Here is a 17,160-nt window from a genome sequence, read left to right on the forward strand (position 1 = left end):
GGGCTGGGGAGGGTACTGGGATTGTGACTGGGGAATGGGACTGGAAGTGGACTGGGAGTGGGGAAGGTACTGGACCTGGGGAATGGGAAGGGGACTGGAAGTGGACCGGGAGTGGGGAGGGTACTGGTCCTGGGACTGGGGAAGGCGCCTGGACCTGGAGGGGGTGAGGGGCCGGGGAAGGTACCGGTGATGGGCTTGGGGGTTGGACCAGAGCAGGACCTAGATGGGGTCCCAGACCGGCACCCAGCAGGGGGGCCGGGAGGGAGACAGCGCTGCTCTGCACGTCCCCAGCGTCTCCGTTGGTTACCTGCGGGGGCGGGGGGCCGAGGGGGGCTCTCAGAACCTGAGGAGGGACGACACACAACGGAGGATCAGGACAACGGACGTGGAGCGGTCCTCGGAACGGCGTCCGAAGAAATGCAACTCACCTCCGGCAAAAAGACGTTTCGGTTTAATCCTCCTTGGCTACGGTGATTGTATAACATCTACTTTTCCTAAAAGCAAAGCAATGAAACCTGTGGTACAACACCACTTGCACCAGACGACATTTTCCGTCGTAATCTAAACGCTCAAACGCAAAAGTATTGGAACATGAGAACCCCTCAGTGAAACACTGTGCTGTGTTCCACCAGAGTGAATTTTACGTTTCACAATGAAGTGTGAAAATACAAGCTAAAAACTATAACAACGAGGGAGACCAGGCCAGGTTTCAATACTTCCCATCTTGCGTTTCATGTTTTACACTTCATCGTAAAAAAATAAATCGCAGAGTTGTGAAATCATCCACAACGCGGACGACCTCCCCGTCGCCCATTCGAAGGGAGCGGCTCTCCATAACGGGACACATCACCGCCATCACGCGGTGAATCACCGGGCAGGAAGTGGCCGCGGCCTCTCCACCAATCACAAGTGAGCGAGCGAGCGGGAACACATTCACACGGAACCAAACAGAGGGCCACATTATTCTAGCCGCCGCTACCTCCGCCAGCCCGATCTATCCACCAAATGAGTTTATGGTGTAATACCCTTCCAGAAGCTTCTCTGGCAGGAGACAGATATTAGTCTCTTGGAACGGGCGTGGAGGAGCGGGGAACGGCGTATCCATATTTCATGTCTGCCACGGAAACCTCATCAGCGTAATAACCCTCCATCTCATGGGTGTTATTCAACCATCTGCTGCTATATTACTTATCTTTATTTTGCAACTAATTAACAGCATAATCTTCTAAATTCACCAAGTTAATTATCATTATTGTGGTCTTTGCAGCATCATCAGTCCTTGTGAAGTGTGTCTCCGCACCCCCAGAGAGTTGGGTGGTGGTGGAGGTGTGTGTGTGTGTGTGTGTGTGTGTGTGTGTCTGTATGTGTCTGTGTGAGGGCGTGGTGGGGGTGTGTGTGTGGTGGTAATGGTAGTGGGGGTATGTGTTTAATGGTGGTGTTGGAGGAGTGTGTGTGTGTGTGTCTGTCTGTGTGAGCACGTGGTGGTGTATGTGTGTGTGGTAGTTATGGTTGGTGTGTGTGTGTGTGTGTGCGTGCGTGCGTGTGTGTGTGTGTGTGAGTGGTGGTTATGGTGGGTCTGTGTATGTGTGTGTGGTGGTTATGGTGGTGGTATGTGTGTGTGTGTCGTGGTTAACGTGTGTGCGTGTGTGTATGTGTGTTTTTTTGGTGTGTGTGGTGATCTGTGTGCGATGGCGGGTGCGTGTGTGTGTGTGTGTGTTGGGTGGGGGGCTGTTTTCTTGACGCGGGCTCATTAGGTGTTTGCTGATGAGCTGAGTGTGTGTGTGGGGGGAGGACAGGTCAGGGTGGATTCTGCTGAACAAAAGGTTCCATGCAGGGTGAGGCTGACTTAATGTTCTGCACGGAGCCCTGCCAGCCCCCCCCCCAGCTGGCTTACGGAGTAGCCCCCCCCCCCAACACACACACACACACACACACACACACACACACACACACAAACGCACTCCCCCCTGGTGACGGTGTGCTGAGTACAACGCTGTCCCGACGTTTGTCATCTCTCGCCGTCTCCCTCGGTCCCTCCTGAACGAACACCACCCGTCTACACCCACACACTCCACCCCTCTTACCCCACTCATAATCAAAGACCCCCCCCCCTCTCTCTCTCTCTCTCTCTCTCTCTCTCTCTCTCTCTCTCCCTCCACTTAGACGCCCTGCTGTCTGGTGCTTGATCACCAAGGCCCCTTGGCAACAAGGCCACTAATCGACCAATCAATGGGTCCCATCGAGCGCCCTTTCACCACGGTATTGAACCCATACTGAGCTAACCTCTCTGTAGTATAGTGATGTCGTGACGCGGGGCAGGTGGAATACTCACAGAAGGTGTTACGATTGGAGGAATTCAGAACATTTTATAAAATGTAGTCATTTGCTTTGGCCCCAAAACTGATATTAATGCGATACTAGTGATAATAAACACGATAATAACGTGTGAACTAAAGATTTCACTTCTCTCACATAAACCCAATAGAAATACAGTCTTTTAGCTTTCGGTGGCTCCCTCCACTGGTCAAACAAGCCACTGATTGCCTCATGCGACGGTACCTTACACCTTACCTTACATTATATCAGATCGGTCAGTATCTGAAGGACTGCGACAAGCGGTCAAACACCCTCACGGATGTCACGTTCTAATCAAAGCAACCAAAAAGAGGACAAAAGGCAACACAAATAAATATCTAAATAAACAACAAGAAGCACACTTACCAGCTTGGCTTCTGATTGGACGAGCTGCGGCGAGTGGGGTCCTGGGATCCCTGGGACATTACGCACGGTGGTGACAGGCCTGACAGGCTGACAACACACACACACACACACACACACACACACACACAGGCAGAGCAGAGTAAGCCTTCCCCGGTGAAGCAGCCCTCCCCCCTTCCACACACACACACACACACCAACACACACATTCATACACACAGACACATTCATACAGACACACGCACACACACACACAGGCGCATACACACACCACACACACAAATACACACACCAACACACACATTCATACACACAGACACATTCATACGCACACACACACACATTCATACAGACACGCACCCACACACAGGCGCATACACACACCACACAAATACACACACCAACACACACATTCATATACACAGACACATTCATACACACACGCACACACACACATTCATACACACAGACACATTCATACAGACACACACACACACAGGCGCATACACACACCACACACACAAATACACACACCAACACACACATTCATACACACAAACGCACACACACACACACACAATCACACACACACGCGCGCACGTGCGCGCCCAGAGACCCCCGTCTCTCCCAGCCTCCTCATAGCTCAGCCTCATTAGGCGAGATGGCCCGTTATTTGTGGAGGCAGCAGCACATGGAGATGCGCCGGGCCCACTAATGAACCCTCTGGCTGCCTGTTGGAGAGCATATGGACGGAGACGCTGAGGAGACACAAGCTAGAAGGCCACAGATAGACCTGCTCTCATCGCTCCTGATGGTGGAGACATACGGCCGTGGAGAGGGGGAGCGAGCGAGGGAGAGAGAGGGATCTAATGGTGGTCTGCATCTCTCTCTCTCTCCCTCTTTCCCTTTCTCCCTCTCTCTCTCTCCCCCCCCTCTCCCCCCCTCTCTCCCCGCTTGTCAGTGGCTTCCTCAATCCCCACAGACCAGAGAGGTAGAGAACAGTTTTCCCTTGTTTTCCCCGCTGTGCCGCTATCAGCACATAATCATCTGCTGCCCAGTGTTCCAGGCAGACAACCAGCAGCCCGCCGACAAGACAGGCTACCACGGTGGGAGTTAAGGAACGACCAAAACAAACGCAGGGAGAATACGGGATACGCCTTCATTACGGTGTTAAGACATGGGCCTAAACATTAAAGAACACCACGGGAAGATGTGGCTTGTTTTGCGCTCTGTAGTGGAACGTGTTTCCGGTCTGCGAGGGGATAACTGGCGAGCTACATCATTATGTGGGTTCCCCCAACCTCGTCTGATTACGATGGGAAGGCAAGGAGCTGGGGCTGGAAAATCATGAGTATTCCGATATCTCAGAATATTTCAAGATATCGGAATATTCCGACATCTCGGAATATGTGACTGTGTGACAGAATGTTCTGTCACACAGCACAGACGATGTGTGATATTAGTACATCAAGAGAGCGTAAGGATTGTGAATATAGGACTGATCTGTTTTGGTCTAGGAGTGACTCCACTCTTATTAAGTAAATGGCAGTTTGATTCCCAAGGTGTGTGCGCCATCCATAAGTATTTTACAATTGTTGTGATCAAATATAAAAGTCAAGATGTTTTGAAGGACGTTCGCTAAAGAGGATGTTCTCTATTTATGCCGCTTAGAGTAAATGTCAATGGGAATCAACTAATAACGAAGGCGTTAACACTAACACAATGTTACTACAATAGCCATGTTGCTCAGCGGCAGTACGTCAACAGGGAAAGCCGAGGATATCTCCGAGAGACACACACCGGGCCGGTAGTGGGGATGTGTAAGGCGGAGCTCGTGACGGCCGCTGGGACGGCCGTGGCCCGGGTCTGGGCGTGGTTCAGCTGAAGGAGCAGGGGGAACGGAGCTGGACTGAGGAGAGAAGGGAGGATCTGCTGGTGAGACACACTTCAAAATAAGAGTACGACTACGCAGTATTGAAAGGAATGTCGATCGACAAAACAACATTCTACGAACATTCAGCACTGTAGTTTAAAATGACGTCTGCATTGACGACATCATGTAACACTTTAAAAATGAACTTTTAGCCAAAGAAAAATGAGACTATCATTATCTAAATGGTACATGCAGTACTGATACTACACCGCCTACTGATATTTTTTGATGTCACATAGATACGCAAATAATAGATAACGAAATCAGACGTGAATGCAAACAAACAGCAACACAACACACTGATATACCATGTGAAATAAGGATCACAACAAAATCAAAACCGCAAAAAATAAAAGCAAAAAAAAGACATCACTGAAATAAGCGGATAATGTATCTATGAAGTTTAGAACTTGACGTTGAGTTACTTACACTACAGGCCTATTAGTGGAGGGGACGGGCGTAATAACAGAGCTAGAGGTTGGCGATGGGAGCGCTTGCTGTGTGACAACATTAGCGTCTGACGTTGCTAGCAGTATATTGGGGACGTGGAGGGAGGCCGGATGCACTATAGTGGGTGTTGGCTGCAAGGATAATTCCTGAAAACACCATACGAGGCCTGAGCTAAGTTATGTGTTCAATACAAGCATAGGATCATCATCGCAGAATCTATTAAAGGGTGAGTTTGCCCAAAAAGTACTCCACCTCAAACCCTAGTGTGGTCAATTTATTGAGTAATTTTCAGTGTGATTTGAAGAGGCTTTCCGCCATCACTCCAATAGAGTGCAGCTAAAGGGCTTTTGATTAGTTGTGATTGACCAAATTTTGAAAATAAGCAGGTCTTGCAAGAAACAATGACTCATAACTCGGAGCTCAGTTTCACTGCGTTTTAGCTCGATTATATTCTTATGAGGTGAAATCTACACATCAAGCTCAGAACTTATCACACAGCAGCTAGGACAGATGCACTAGAGGTTGAGTGGATACTTTTTCCGCTGGGGTTTTAATTTAGGTTAAACTCACCCTTTATTAATAAACAGTTCATTCTGCTTCTGTTCTCCGTTACAGATTAAAAGTCACATTTAAAAATAAACAAATGCTCATTCATGAATTCAAGTGTATCAATAATTTGTGCAGAGCAGTTACTATTGTATATTCCTCTCTTTTGGCACAGGGTGCTGGAAACAGATAAGGGTAAGGGTCCTTACAGATAAGGACCCTTCTAGCAGTAACATAGGAGTTGCTTAGGGTGTAAAAATACACTATTTATTCAATAACAAATTACAACTTGGATGGGCCAGATTGATTTTGGTTTGGATTTCAGACCACAATATACAAAGCTTAGCACAGTCAGATAAAAAGTGTGTGAATACACACAAGGAAATACAGATTGGTTCTTGTCCCGTAAGGTCAAGCTTGAAGTGAGACTGTTGTGATTGCATGTGTGCATGTGTGCATGTGTGTGTGTGTGTGTGTATGTGTATGTGCTGTGTGTTTATGTATGTGTTTGAAAACACAAAAAGCATTGAAGAAGACGATAACCGGCCATACCGATTACGTTTGATTACACTGCACTGAATGATGAAATAAAATACATCTTGAATTGAATACATTCCAGACCCATGTTTTCCAGGAGAAAGCTTAACAGAACTGAGTTACATCTGGATTAGACCTTTAATGGATGCTTTATAATGAAAGCTGTTTACCTGGTCGTCATTAGTGGTGGACTCAGGATGGGGCAGAGGACTGACTCTGTGTACCTCCATGCCTGTGTTGTCCTCCATTTTGCTTCGCATTATCGGTGTGGCCAGTGGCGACAAATCCAACGGCATCTACACAACATATAGGACAAATGCATGATTTAAAAACACAATAGAACCAAAGCATTTAATGTAATCTAGGATATGGGCTCCAAGAAAACATTAGAACAAAAGCATTTAAGGTAATGTAGGATATGGGCTCCAAGAAAACATTAGAGACAATAAACACCTTTTTAATGTCATAATCAGAAGCTTTCTTGAAGTCATGTTCGTAAGGGCTGGCCAACTCGTTGAAGAGACCCACTTCCTCGCAGTTCTTAAGGAAGCGTGTAGGTGTCGGGGTTTGGTCTGGAAGACAACAACTGTGTCATTACACTCAACACCAACAACAAAACACCAACTAAAGGAAGCACCTTAGTTTTAAATAAGCTTTACTCGCCAGCAACAATGACACTGTCGTTCCTCGCTGGACCAAACTTGAGGGTCATCTCATGTTTGTGTTTATGCACAGCCAGGTGGTCTTCATTTGTAAATCGCTGCAGAACAGTTTAAGAAATGCTTAGGCTGTCTAGGTCTATGTAACTATAACCAATTACAATTGTTCATAATAATATTGAGAAATTGCCTACCTGGCCACACCCAGGAGCCGTGCATAGGAAGGGTTTATCATCACTCATATTAAGAAATTTCTGTTTTATCAACCTTGAATAAAACAGGGGAAACAACACGCTTTAAAGTCTTTCATCTGCTTTTCACACCCCATGGTCTTCTCATTAGTACACCAGTGGCTGTATCAGCTCAGCTGTTGCAGCAAGACGAGTTGGACCTTTGTTATAAAGGATGGAGCCATGTTGCATGAGTTACACCTGAATGAGAAAAGCACAGGCTCCTATTTAACAAAGGGAACCGACATGCTCCTGACGCCAGGTCACATTAACAGCGTTGCTCGACTGACAAGTGTAGTAGGTTTATTAACGCCACAGAGGAGGACATGGGCGGTGCTTTGTTTTGGTTCTGCAGCAGCTGCTCTGGGAACAGCGCTCATTGTTCAGTCTGATAACAACACTGGTAAACATGACAAGTGTAAAATAACAGAACGGCCAGATAAGCTATTGTCAAAGTGAACCCGTATTGTAGGGTATGGTATAGTTTTTAATGGTAACATGAATCATCCCTGATTCTAGTCAACACGGTGCGGCTGTATCAGCCCCGGTCGCCATGTTAGCGCTAAATATTGCTGACAAGATAAGAGCATTGGTTGGAATGAAAACATGGTGGAATGATGCTCATTTGGCCTCTTACAATTATATAATTACGATAACTTTGGTGTGAATAGCTGTCAGTTTATTTACACTTACCCCACAGGCACAGCCCTTGATTTCAAAATCCCATCTGCGGGGAAATATCGCGAGAGGTGCCGAAGCTTTTCCGTGGACGATAGGGTGACGTCATTGAAAAAGGAGACTTCATTCATTCTTATGCTTCTGGCTTACTAGCGCTGACTTATAAGTAGATTTTTCTATTACCTTAGGCAAGATAGTTAACTGGCATTCATTCCTATATGCCATGCATGTAACAGAATAATTCAATCTTCCTCAATAATTACTTTCAAATGTTGCTCATAAAATCATGCTTTGAATGTAACCACTGAATCACTTTGGCTAAACCCATAAATAAAGTAGACAAATTGAGTGACAATAAAAAGCGGGCTACTGGTAAGACAATAGTGCAGTAGATGCAATGCTGATGGCTGGGTTCTTTAGCAAAGAAACAATATCGAAACAATTTTTAGCACCATTTAACTGTTCCATTTTTATTTATCGCCATATACAAAAGCCGGCATGTGGTTGCAGACTACTTTACAGTACTACCCGTTTATTGAACGAGAGAAAGCGGTATGGACCCGCGAAGCTAGCATGAACACCCAATAGTGGACCCACATTAAGCTAAGCGACGCTCTGGGAACGACTCCCTCACTTCTGTTGCGCGAATATTGACATACAAAATATACTTCCACTTGTTAAATAGTCAAATACATGCATTTTAATAGTGTAATTTTCGTACATTTTTTACAATACATGTTTTGATTATTTTGACGGCGTCCAACAGACTTCAAAATGTACATGTCCATGACACCGACACAGGAACAATATTGGTAGCCACGTGTGTAATTAAAAGGAAGGGGGACAGCAGGGGTTTACATAGCGAACAGAATGAGGAAAGCGACCATCAAACAGAAGAGACCCATGGCTTCGGACAGGGCGAATCCCAGGATGGCGTAGGAGAACAGCTGCTGCTTCAGGGATGGGTTCCTGGAAACACACGACAAACACAATAAGGCACGGTGAGAAAAACCGACTCCGGAAAAGTCCTGCATCAGCGCTTTTACATCCTGAAAACATCCAGAGTCAGACGAGCCATCGATGGCTTGTCTGACTCTGGATGTCCCGGAGACGGACAACAGGTTCCGGAACTTTCCGAAACATCCCGAGCCAACAAGACGTTCCGGAACGTCCCGAGTCGGACAAGAAGTTCCGTAAACGTTCCGGAACATCCGAGACTGACAAGACGTTCCAAGAACATTCCGAGTCGAACAAGACGTTCCGGAAACGTTCCGGAACGGGGGGGGGGGGGGGAGCTCACCTGGCGTAGCCGATGATCAGAGAGCCGAACACAGTTCCGATCCCGGCCCCGGATCCTGCCACTCCAACGGTGGCGGCGCCAGCACCGATGAACTTGGCGGCGGTGTCGATGTCTCTGCTCACCGCGCTGGTTTGGAAGCTCCTCATGGCCACGCTGAGGGGAGACCCGGGCAGGAGGGCCATGGAGCTCTGCAGCGGGAAAAAACAGGAAAAACATTCACAAAAGGAAGGCATTGATGAGGCGATACGGGGGGGGGGGGGGGGGGGGGGGGGGGGGGGGGGGGGATTGATGGCTCGAGTCTGAGGCAAAGAATTGTGTGCATCGGTTATGCAGATGGAACGCAAGCTGAATTGTACTTTGAGGCGTTTGCCGGAGGGCGTGACAGTGACTTACCTCTGTTTTCAACTCAGGCCTGGAGACCACAGAGGCAGAGAGGGGTCTGCACAGAGCGCGGGAGCCAGCGCGCAGCTGTGGGGCAAGACGGGCGGAACAAGTTAAAAACAGTCGTATTAAATCACAAGCAAAGCTGCAAATACAAAGTGATCATCGTGTCTCACTGTCGTGTAAATGCAATGGGTCTGGGGGCATGACTGACTCCATTTGTCATTGAGGGTTCTATATGACATTGCCATGTCCATTACAAGGGTAACAATATTAAAAAAGGGATTTGTGAATTGTCATCTACAGTAGACAAACGTGGCAAGCTTAGACTTTGACACTTACATGCTAAAGGGCATGACACTTGCATTTGGACAACTACAATGCTAGCTAGCTTAAATCGCTGCAGATTGACAGGGGCGGCAGTTAAAACAGCGATAAATGAATGAATGCATGAATGAAAGATGAATAAAACCCTCACAGCTGCATTGTGTGCAATAACCTCCACCAAAGCGGATGAACTTTGCACCAGAGGACGTGAGGTGACCTTAGCTACAGATACCCGGCTGAGCTAAAGCTACACTCAACAGACACACCTCTGCGGACATTACTGCATGCAATTCAACCAAACACAAAACCTCTCGAGGGGAAAAAAAATAAAACACACAATGCACATTAACCAGCACAGAAAGGCCGACATGCTAGCTGACAGTTAGCATCCTGGCCTAGCCTGCAGACCTTCTGCAGCAATCCAAGTTCAAGCGGAGGCCCTCACACTGATTGACACGTATCGAACCGATGTCCAAACTACGGAATAATTACGAAACACAATATTAATACACTCACCAGAGCTGGCGTGGAGACGAATTTCGCACAGGCGTACATATTTCTGTTTGGGTAGTATTAACCAGTAAGGTAGAAGCCCGGGTCTGTCTGTGAATGGAGGAAAGAGAGAAGTAAGGTCAAATGTATGTTAAAATGCTCTATCCGTGAAATAAAGGCAGCGGAGTGCACGTCTGTGTATTGTAGGCTCGCCTTTACCGCTTGGATGGAGCAGGGCTGGATAGGGACAGAGGATGAATGAGGATTTACAAGTATTGCCCTCGGATAGAAAGTGCCATTCAACTCACCGACTGTGCAGAGGTCGTTCCACAGTATCCGTCTGCGCATGCGCGAAGTGACGTTCGAACACTCCCGGATGATGACAGGGAAAGGTCATTCAGAATAACTTTATTAGACAGAACGAACTGTTCATGTACATTTCATTCTTATATTGCAAAGATAATTAGTCAGGATTGATTTATATATGTGTTTGGGGAATCGTGTATTTATTTACCTAAAATATAAAGTATTTAAAAATCAAAGAGAATTATATATATATTGGTCTGTATCCTTTTTGTATAGGCCAATAAACCAATTTTATGATTGTCGGCCACTGTTGATTTGGGTTGTGTTGGGTCATTATCCACTCTATTATTATGTTGTTATGTTTCCTTCAAATTTTGTTTTTGGCCTTTCATTTGCCCACCTGCCATTGACTGCAGATGTCAATGAAATGACCCACGGGCATTGTATATTCTAAAGGATGAGCAGTCAGAGAACCAGTTAGGTCACAATGTAGACCGACATGTAGCCATTATAGGACTAAATTGTAGTCTTGTTTAACAGATGTAGGTAAAGGTACACTCAGGTACTATCTTGCTTTTCTTATTAATCCAACACTTCCAATTCAGAGTTTAAAGCCGAAAGTCTGGAAAGCTTGGTTCATTAATCATGTCTCAAGTACGATTCCCAATGACAAAAGCCAAAGGACCCAGGGACACATATACTACGTGTGTCATGAGCATTTGTTCTTATTTATCCCCCCCAAATGTCCTCCGGTTCTGTGTAACAGTGTTACCAGTCTTCCCAGTTTAACTTCCCAGTTAGGGAACACATGCCATGGCAAGGACACCAGCAAGGACACCACATGCTCGCTGGGCGCTTGACCCTCACCGGTCCCTGGTGTCACGTTCCCTTACTATCTTACACTCAGTTCTGTGTTTGCCCGCATATGTTGATTTCCTTCCACACAGTTCAGAGCTGTGGTCAGGCAACACCAAACACCGCTCCGCGGTACTACATGCATTTCATAATAATAATAAATTATAGTGATAGTTTGAACTCAAGGTCGTCAGAACTAAAGGGTCGTAATCGATAGTTTAACATAGTGCTTTAGGACTAGAGGATTACATTGCTTTGTTTTGTTACTAAAGATGTACTAAAGATGAGTCGAAATGTAACATGATTGTATGCTTTTGTAAGGCACTTAACACAATTATTGTTTGTAATGTCACAGTGATGTGTTTTTTTTTTCCTATGTTTTGAAACGCTGTAGCTGACCATGTCATTTATTGCTCCTCATTGCAGAAACTACTTGCAAACCTAAAAAATATCTCCTGGACAATTGATCCCCATTAGTTTTGAAGAGTAGAGCGGTTGTCACCAATAACCCTGGGCCCAGAGCCTGTGGCCATTCGTCCAGTCTCATCGTGGTTAGTGGTTCCTAGAGGTTAAAGAGACTCCTCTGACCGGCTGGAGGTGGGAGTTTCGGACTCCATGCCAGGCAGAAACTCATTCATCCTGAACCTGCAACGCTCAGATAGAGGGCGGAGCCGTGGCCTTCTGTGGAGAATTAGAATCCTGATGAATAATTCCACAACATCTGGTTTGGGAGTGGGAACCAGCATCGCCACGCTGACTGTGACCGGCTGTGTGTTTATGATCTCTGTCCGTGAGTTTGTGTTTGCTAATGTCGTTCTCACTGAGAGCAGGGATGGTGCAAAAGATTGCTTCATGAATTCACGAAACAATCGTCATGTTTTATTGCGTTGTTTACTGTATTTTATGATAGAAGATATTTGATTGCTGCATGTTCGGTATTCAATTCAAACACTTTGTTGTTTATTGTCCATTAAAGTACTGAAACAATTATTTTGATATGACCCATGGAAATCTAGCTATTATCTAACAACAAGCTAAAATTACTAACGTATTTGGCTCTTTATTCTTTTTGAAAGCTTTATGTATGCTGCTTTTACAATAGTTGTATTGTGAAATTCACATCAATGCAAGTCTTCACCTCATGAAACAATTGACCAGAAAGACAAGGACCCTTTTGCAAACGTCCAGCAGAGGGTGCCATTCAGCCCCCAAAGAGTTTAGTACTTATAGGTCAGTGTAGATGCATTGTTCATATGATATTTATATAACCTGCCTAATGTTTAAAAACACATTAGTTGCTTTTTAATTATACCGGCCCAGGCTGTAGCCTCATGAATTCTTTGACACATTCTTCTTGCAAACCACAATCATATGATGTAGGATAAATGTATATTAAAATGATTTGACCATAACGTTTATGGTAATACATCCAACCTATAAAACAATGCCAGCTAGAAACCTACACTTACTGTAATAAGGCCTCAGTGACACGTTGTCTTAGGTCAAAGCTGTCTGTATAATAAAACATGAACATTAACAAAATATTAATTGCCAGAAAGCACACATCAGAATGGTCATTTACTAAAGAGGTCACTGTCACAGCGTCTAATTAACAGGGCAGCAGTGGTGTGGTCCTACATAGAAGGTGTCGGGAGCAGTTTAACACACACACACACATACACACACACACACACACACACACACATATGCACCCACCCACACCGGCCCCATACATACGCACACACACACGGACATGCACAGACCCACACGCAGGCACCACAGATGCACACCTATACACACACATGCAAAAACACCCACATATGCACACACCCACACCCTAACAGGCACCATACACGCACACACACACGCACACACACACGCACACACACACACGCACACTCAGACACATCCACACATGCAAACACACGTAAAACGCACGCCAGCAGAGACACAAGCACAAACGCACCGTACATGCCCTCCCCCGCACACACACACAACACACACACACACACAACCACCCACGCAGCCCCACCCCCTCGCCTTCCCCCCCTCCTCCACCTACCTCCCCCCTGCTGAGACGTGCACGCTCTGTCTGTCTGGTTGTGTGCGTGGAACACAGCGCGAGACGTTCCATTTGCATGCCGGCCCCATCAAGCTGGCTGCACTCAGACTGGTAATAAAAGGCGCTGACCCCCTTAACCTTTATGAATTACAATTTGTGCCTGCAGCACGTCCTGTCAGAGGCCTCAGAGATGCAGGCACCTCGGCCGGCCGCGCGTTGTTGTGCAGTTGTTAAGGAGGAGGGGGAAAAGGTTTTTACAGCTCCGCGTCAGTGCTGCTGACAACCCGGGGCGGGCGGGGGTGTGTTGGTGGAGGTGTGTGGGTCGGGGCAGGCGGGGTGCCTGACAGAGGTAGCAGGGCAGGGCGGGACCGCATCGCTAGCTGATGGCTTCATGCTAATCTAAAGCCCAGAGTACAGGAGAACAGCGTGGAGACCAGTGGTTCCAGGGAGACCGGGGATGAATAGCTTAGCGCCGCGGCTGAGCTGGAGGCTACGTTGTTCTCTCAGAGCAACGTGTTAGCCTAGCTCGGTTTGTTGCACCTGACTGGTGGCTAGGTGATGACCATGTTACTCAGTGTTAAAATCGCACGTTAAAGCAGGCGGTAGGGGGGATTAAACATCTCCTTTGAATGATAAACAACATTTAAAACAAGGTGTTGTTTTAAAAGCTCCTGGTATTGTCAAGGTGCAAAAGGTTTCGTTACCCTTTACCTTGGGTTGTGTGTTGGGCGTGTGACTCCTCCTCTTCCTGTCTCCAGGTTGTCCACCTCCACCCCTGGGTGGAGCGGCAGTCCATTATCGGGATCAATGGAACCCAAGTCTATAAAAACGAATCGCAACGACACACCAGAGCCACCATCGCTACCGCCACCACCTCCACCACCACCACCACCACCGCCGCCACCGCCACCACCACCACCGCCACCACCACCACCACCACCACCACCACCGCCACCACCACCGCCACCGCCACCATGCCCTTCTAAAGACAATAGAACCTTAATGGAGCCCAGCTAGAACTACTGGGGTCAAGCGAGCAGCTCTCAGCCAGCTGATCCAATAACCTGCTATAAAGCCTGAGTGCACTGAGCGACCAGACGCCGAGAACACTCGATGGACATTAAGGACATTGAGTTTTCACTAAATCCATGCAAATCGTGGTGTATGTGTTGCCGTTGGGCGTGGGATTAGCACACCTTTATTCGACAGATACCATGAAGTCCAGATGTTCCTTTTCGACCTTTAGATTGTTTGATTATTTCGCAGGCATGTAATTCCTTCTAAAACCCCTGTTCTTCACTGTGTATCTCAAATCGGATCAGGGAAAAAAAAAAAAATTGTGTCTGCCGAAAACTAAATGTACATTTGGTTCAGAACAGAAGATCTACTCGTTTATTTGTCAACATGTTCAAATGTACACAGCATGGTTTACGAAATATTGGGCTGACAGGGTTTAATGAACATGTTTTATGATTTCAACACCAGGAACCTGTCTGGAAGAGACAGGCCTGCCATGATTAGTTTATGGCTGATTCGAGTGACTTCAAGGTCACTGAGATTTACAATCAAAATGGCGTCTGACACATTGGTAAACGCCAGCCTAAGGCTAAAAGATGACCTGGCCACCATAATGGAAAAGGTTAACCCTTTGTTTTTTTATGTCTTGTACAAAAACGGTCCTCGCTTCGTATTTTGAAAACAGCAAACATGTGCACATATCGTTCTACAAACAGGCAGAAGGTTGTTAAGAAAGGCATATGGTGGAGAGATGTGATAGACATATGGCACACACAGGATAGATTACAAGTATGATGCAGTCAAATTGTGTCATGGTCCAGTGAACACCACAGCAATTAAATATGATATAAAGGGCCGAATTAGGAAGAGTGTTCCTCTAATCAATCCATATCTTAACTCCAGAGAGTACCATCTGAGCTTCTGATGGAGTTTATATATTCTAAAGCTCAACACATCTCTAAAGGTTTATAAAAAAGACAGTCTGATCCTAAAATAATGAGATTTGATTTGTTGTTCGAGTCATGGGAGCACGAGCACCACGTTGCTCAAATACAATGATAAATACACAGAATCATTGAATACTTACACTAAAAAACATCAATTTCACAACCCGCGCTGCTGTTAAGACAAGCCGGAGATGGAATCAAACAAGCTAGTTAGTATTCATACCGCACCCAATGTCATGTGAGTCTGGTCGCATATAAACTGATGTTGGAGACATGTTTACTTAATACGCATTAGCACTCATATGGAACACTCTTGATTTTTATGGGGCACATATGGTGGAGTTTTATTGTGCTGAATTAAATTACGCTAAACTATGATTAAGTTTCCAAGCAGCAATCCATTATTCAAAGCTTCCGTGCCTGTGGACTGCTCACTGCCGCCTCGTACCAGCTCCTTCGCCGCCCGCAGACTAGCGCGGGGTGTCAATACTAGCCTGTCACTGGCTACATAAAGTCAACGAGTCCTTCCTGCTTTTAACGGCCTGACCTACATCCGAGTTCAGAGGGCCAATAAACACACGGTGATGGGGGTCCTGAAGCTGCTCAGCCTCAGCCCAGGTGTCAGGCCGGCCCGCTTCCGCAGTGCTTTATTAGACGTGTTTTACTGGACCGTTTAATATGTATTAACACAGCGCAGACTACCTCCACCGTGCCTATGATCGTACACAACGATATACATGCGATATGGGCGCAGGTACTGATTGTATTGTTTCATATCGATTTATTATGACCTTCCCTTTGAATGCATTTTTATATTTATATTCGTAGTCATACATCGGACTATAAGCGTTGTATTTAGATATGGCGGTTTTAATGCCACTCTTAAAAACGGCCAGGTAGAAACCAAGACAACAGTGGAGTTCCCGATAGTTTCAGCCTTTTCTGGAAACGCAGGGGTGGGAAAAAGAAGGAGGCCTCCCCATCACAGAGACCTGCACAATCTGGCAGCTCTCCTCCCACACAATAAAGCGATGGAGCCCAGAGCCGGCCGAATCAATCACAGCACTTTATTATCCTGTCACTAGTCTGCTTCCTGCAAGTGTGTTTACCCCGTCCGTGGCCCTCTGATTGCTGCTGTTCAGTGTACATTAAGACAGACATAATTGAGATTGTGGGCGTCTGAAAGTGCTGGGCTCACTCCCCCTGTCGTTAATCTGTCATATTGTCAGGAGCCACAGCAGCCGTGACCTATCAGGGGCCCCCACCTTGAAGGCATGGCTGGTGCCCCCTTTGTTGTGCGGGCCCCCACCTGTTTTACCTCTAGTGGTGCATGAGGGGCCACCGGGAGAGACCTCTCACAATGTGTGGTCCATTACCCACAATGCAACGCTCTGGTGTACTTCTGCTATTTTTTTTGCAGTTCTCATGCCTGTTGGGACATTACTATTGAGACAAAGAACATATGAATACTTTATCAATTTATGTTAACATATGTTTTATTTGAGAGTATTATTATGAACAATCAGTTGCCTACCTAATAGGAACTCAACACAATGCCCAGCCTAATCAAAACTCAAAATTGCCATATTGTGATATATGGATTTATATTTGCAATGAATATGGTCTAATTGGTAACCTTCAAATTGCAGCCATTTCTCTTCAGAATTGGATTAGCGATGTTTGTGCAGAAAACTCTTGTTCATTTGATATGAATTAAAGCGC

At 46.3% G+C, this 17,160-nt stretch overlaps 2 protein-coding genes across 9 annotated transcripts in view; both read right to left on the reverse strand.

Moving 5' to 3' along the window:
* Positions 1-7,799, reverse strand: part of atf2 (activating transcription factor 2) — a 19,199-nt gene extending 11,400 nt beyond the window's left edge. Inside the window, exons 1-9 of one of the 7 annotated variants that reach the window (XM_079732207.1) lie at positions 7,767-7,799; positions 7,038-7,110; positions 6,848-6,944; positions 6,638-6,756; positions 6,355-6,480; positions 5,081-5,247; positions 4,519-4,627; positions 2,722-2,808; positions 1-343 (exon numbers count right to left, since the gene is read on the reverse strand). The exon at positions 1-343 is cut by the window's left edge and continues 377 nt beyond it. In XM_079732207.1, coding sequence (XP_079588333.1) covers positions 1-343; positions 2,722-2,808; positions 4,519-4,627; positions 5,081-5,247; positions 6,355-6,480; positions 6,638-6,756; positions 6,848-6,944; positions 7,038-7,085 — 1,096 coding nt within the window. In that variant the 5' untranslated portion in view covers positions 7,086-7,110; positions 7,767-7,799. The other 6 variants (XM_079732206.1, XR_013811700.1, XM_079732208.1 and 3 more) reach the window with 6 other exon arrangements.
* Positions 7,800-8,205: 406 nt separating this feature from the next.
* Positions 8,206-10,626, reverse strand: atp5mc3a (ATP synthase membrane subunit c locus 3a). 2 transcript variants are annotated; one of them, XM_079731863.1, is made up of 5 exons: positions 10,471-10,583; positions 10,276-10,362; positions 9,445-9,519; positions 9,052-9,239; positions 8,206-8,720 (listed from the first exon to the last, which is right to left on the reverse strand). In XM_079731863.1, the coding sequence occupies exons 2-5, from the start codon at positions 10,312-10,314 to the stop codon at positions 8,606-8,608; spliced, it is 417 nt and encodes a 138-aa protein (XP_079587989.1). In that variant the 5' UTR covers positions 10,315-10,362; positions 10,471-10,583; the 3' UTR covers positions 8,206-8,605. The 2 variants fall into 2 exon arrangements, with proteins under 2 accessions (XP_079587989.1, XP_079587988.1); XM_079731862.1 differs by having other exon boundaries at positions 8,207-8,720; positions 10,560-10,626.
* Between the last annotated feature and the right edge of the window lie 6,534 nt (positions 10,627-17,160).

This window comes from Pollachius pollachius, assembly GCF_949987615.1.
Source record: "Pollachius pollachius genome assembly, chromosome: 3".
Lineage (NCBI taxonomy): Eukaryota > Metazoa > Chordata > Actinopteri > Gadiformes > Gadidae > Pollachius > Pollachius pollachius.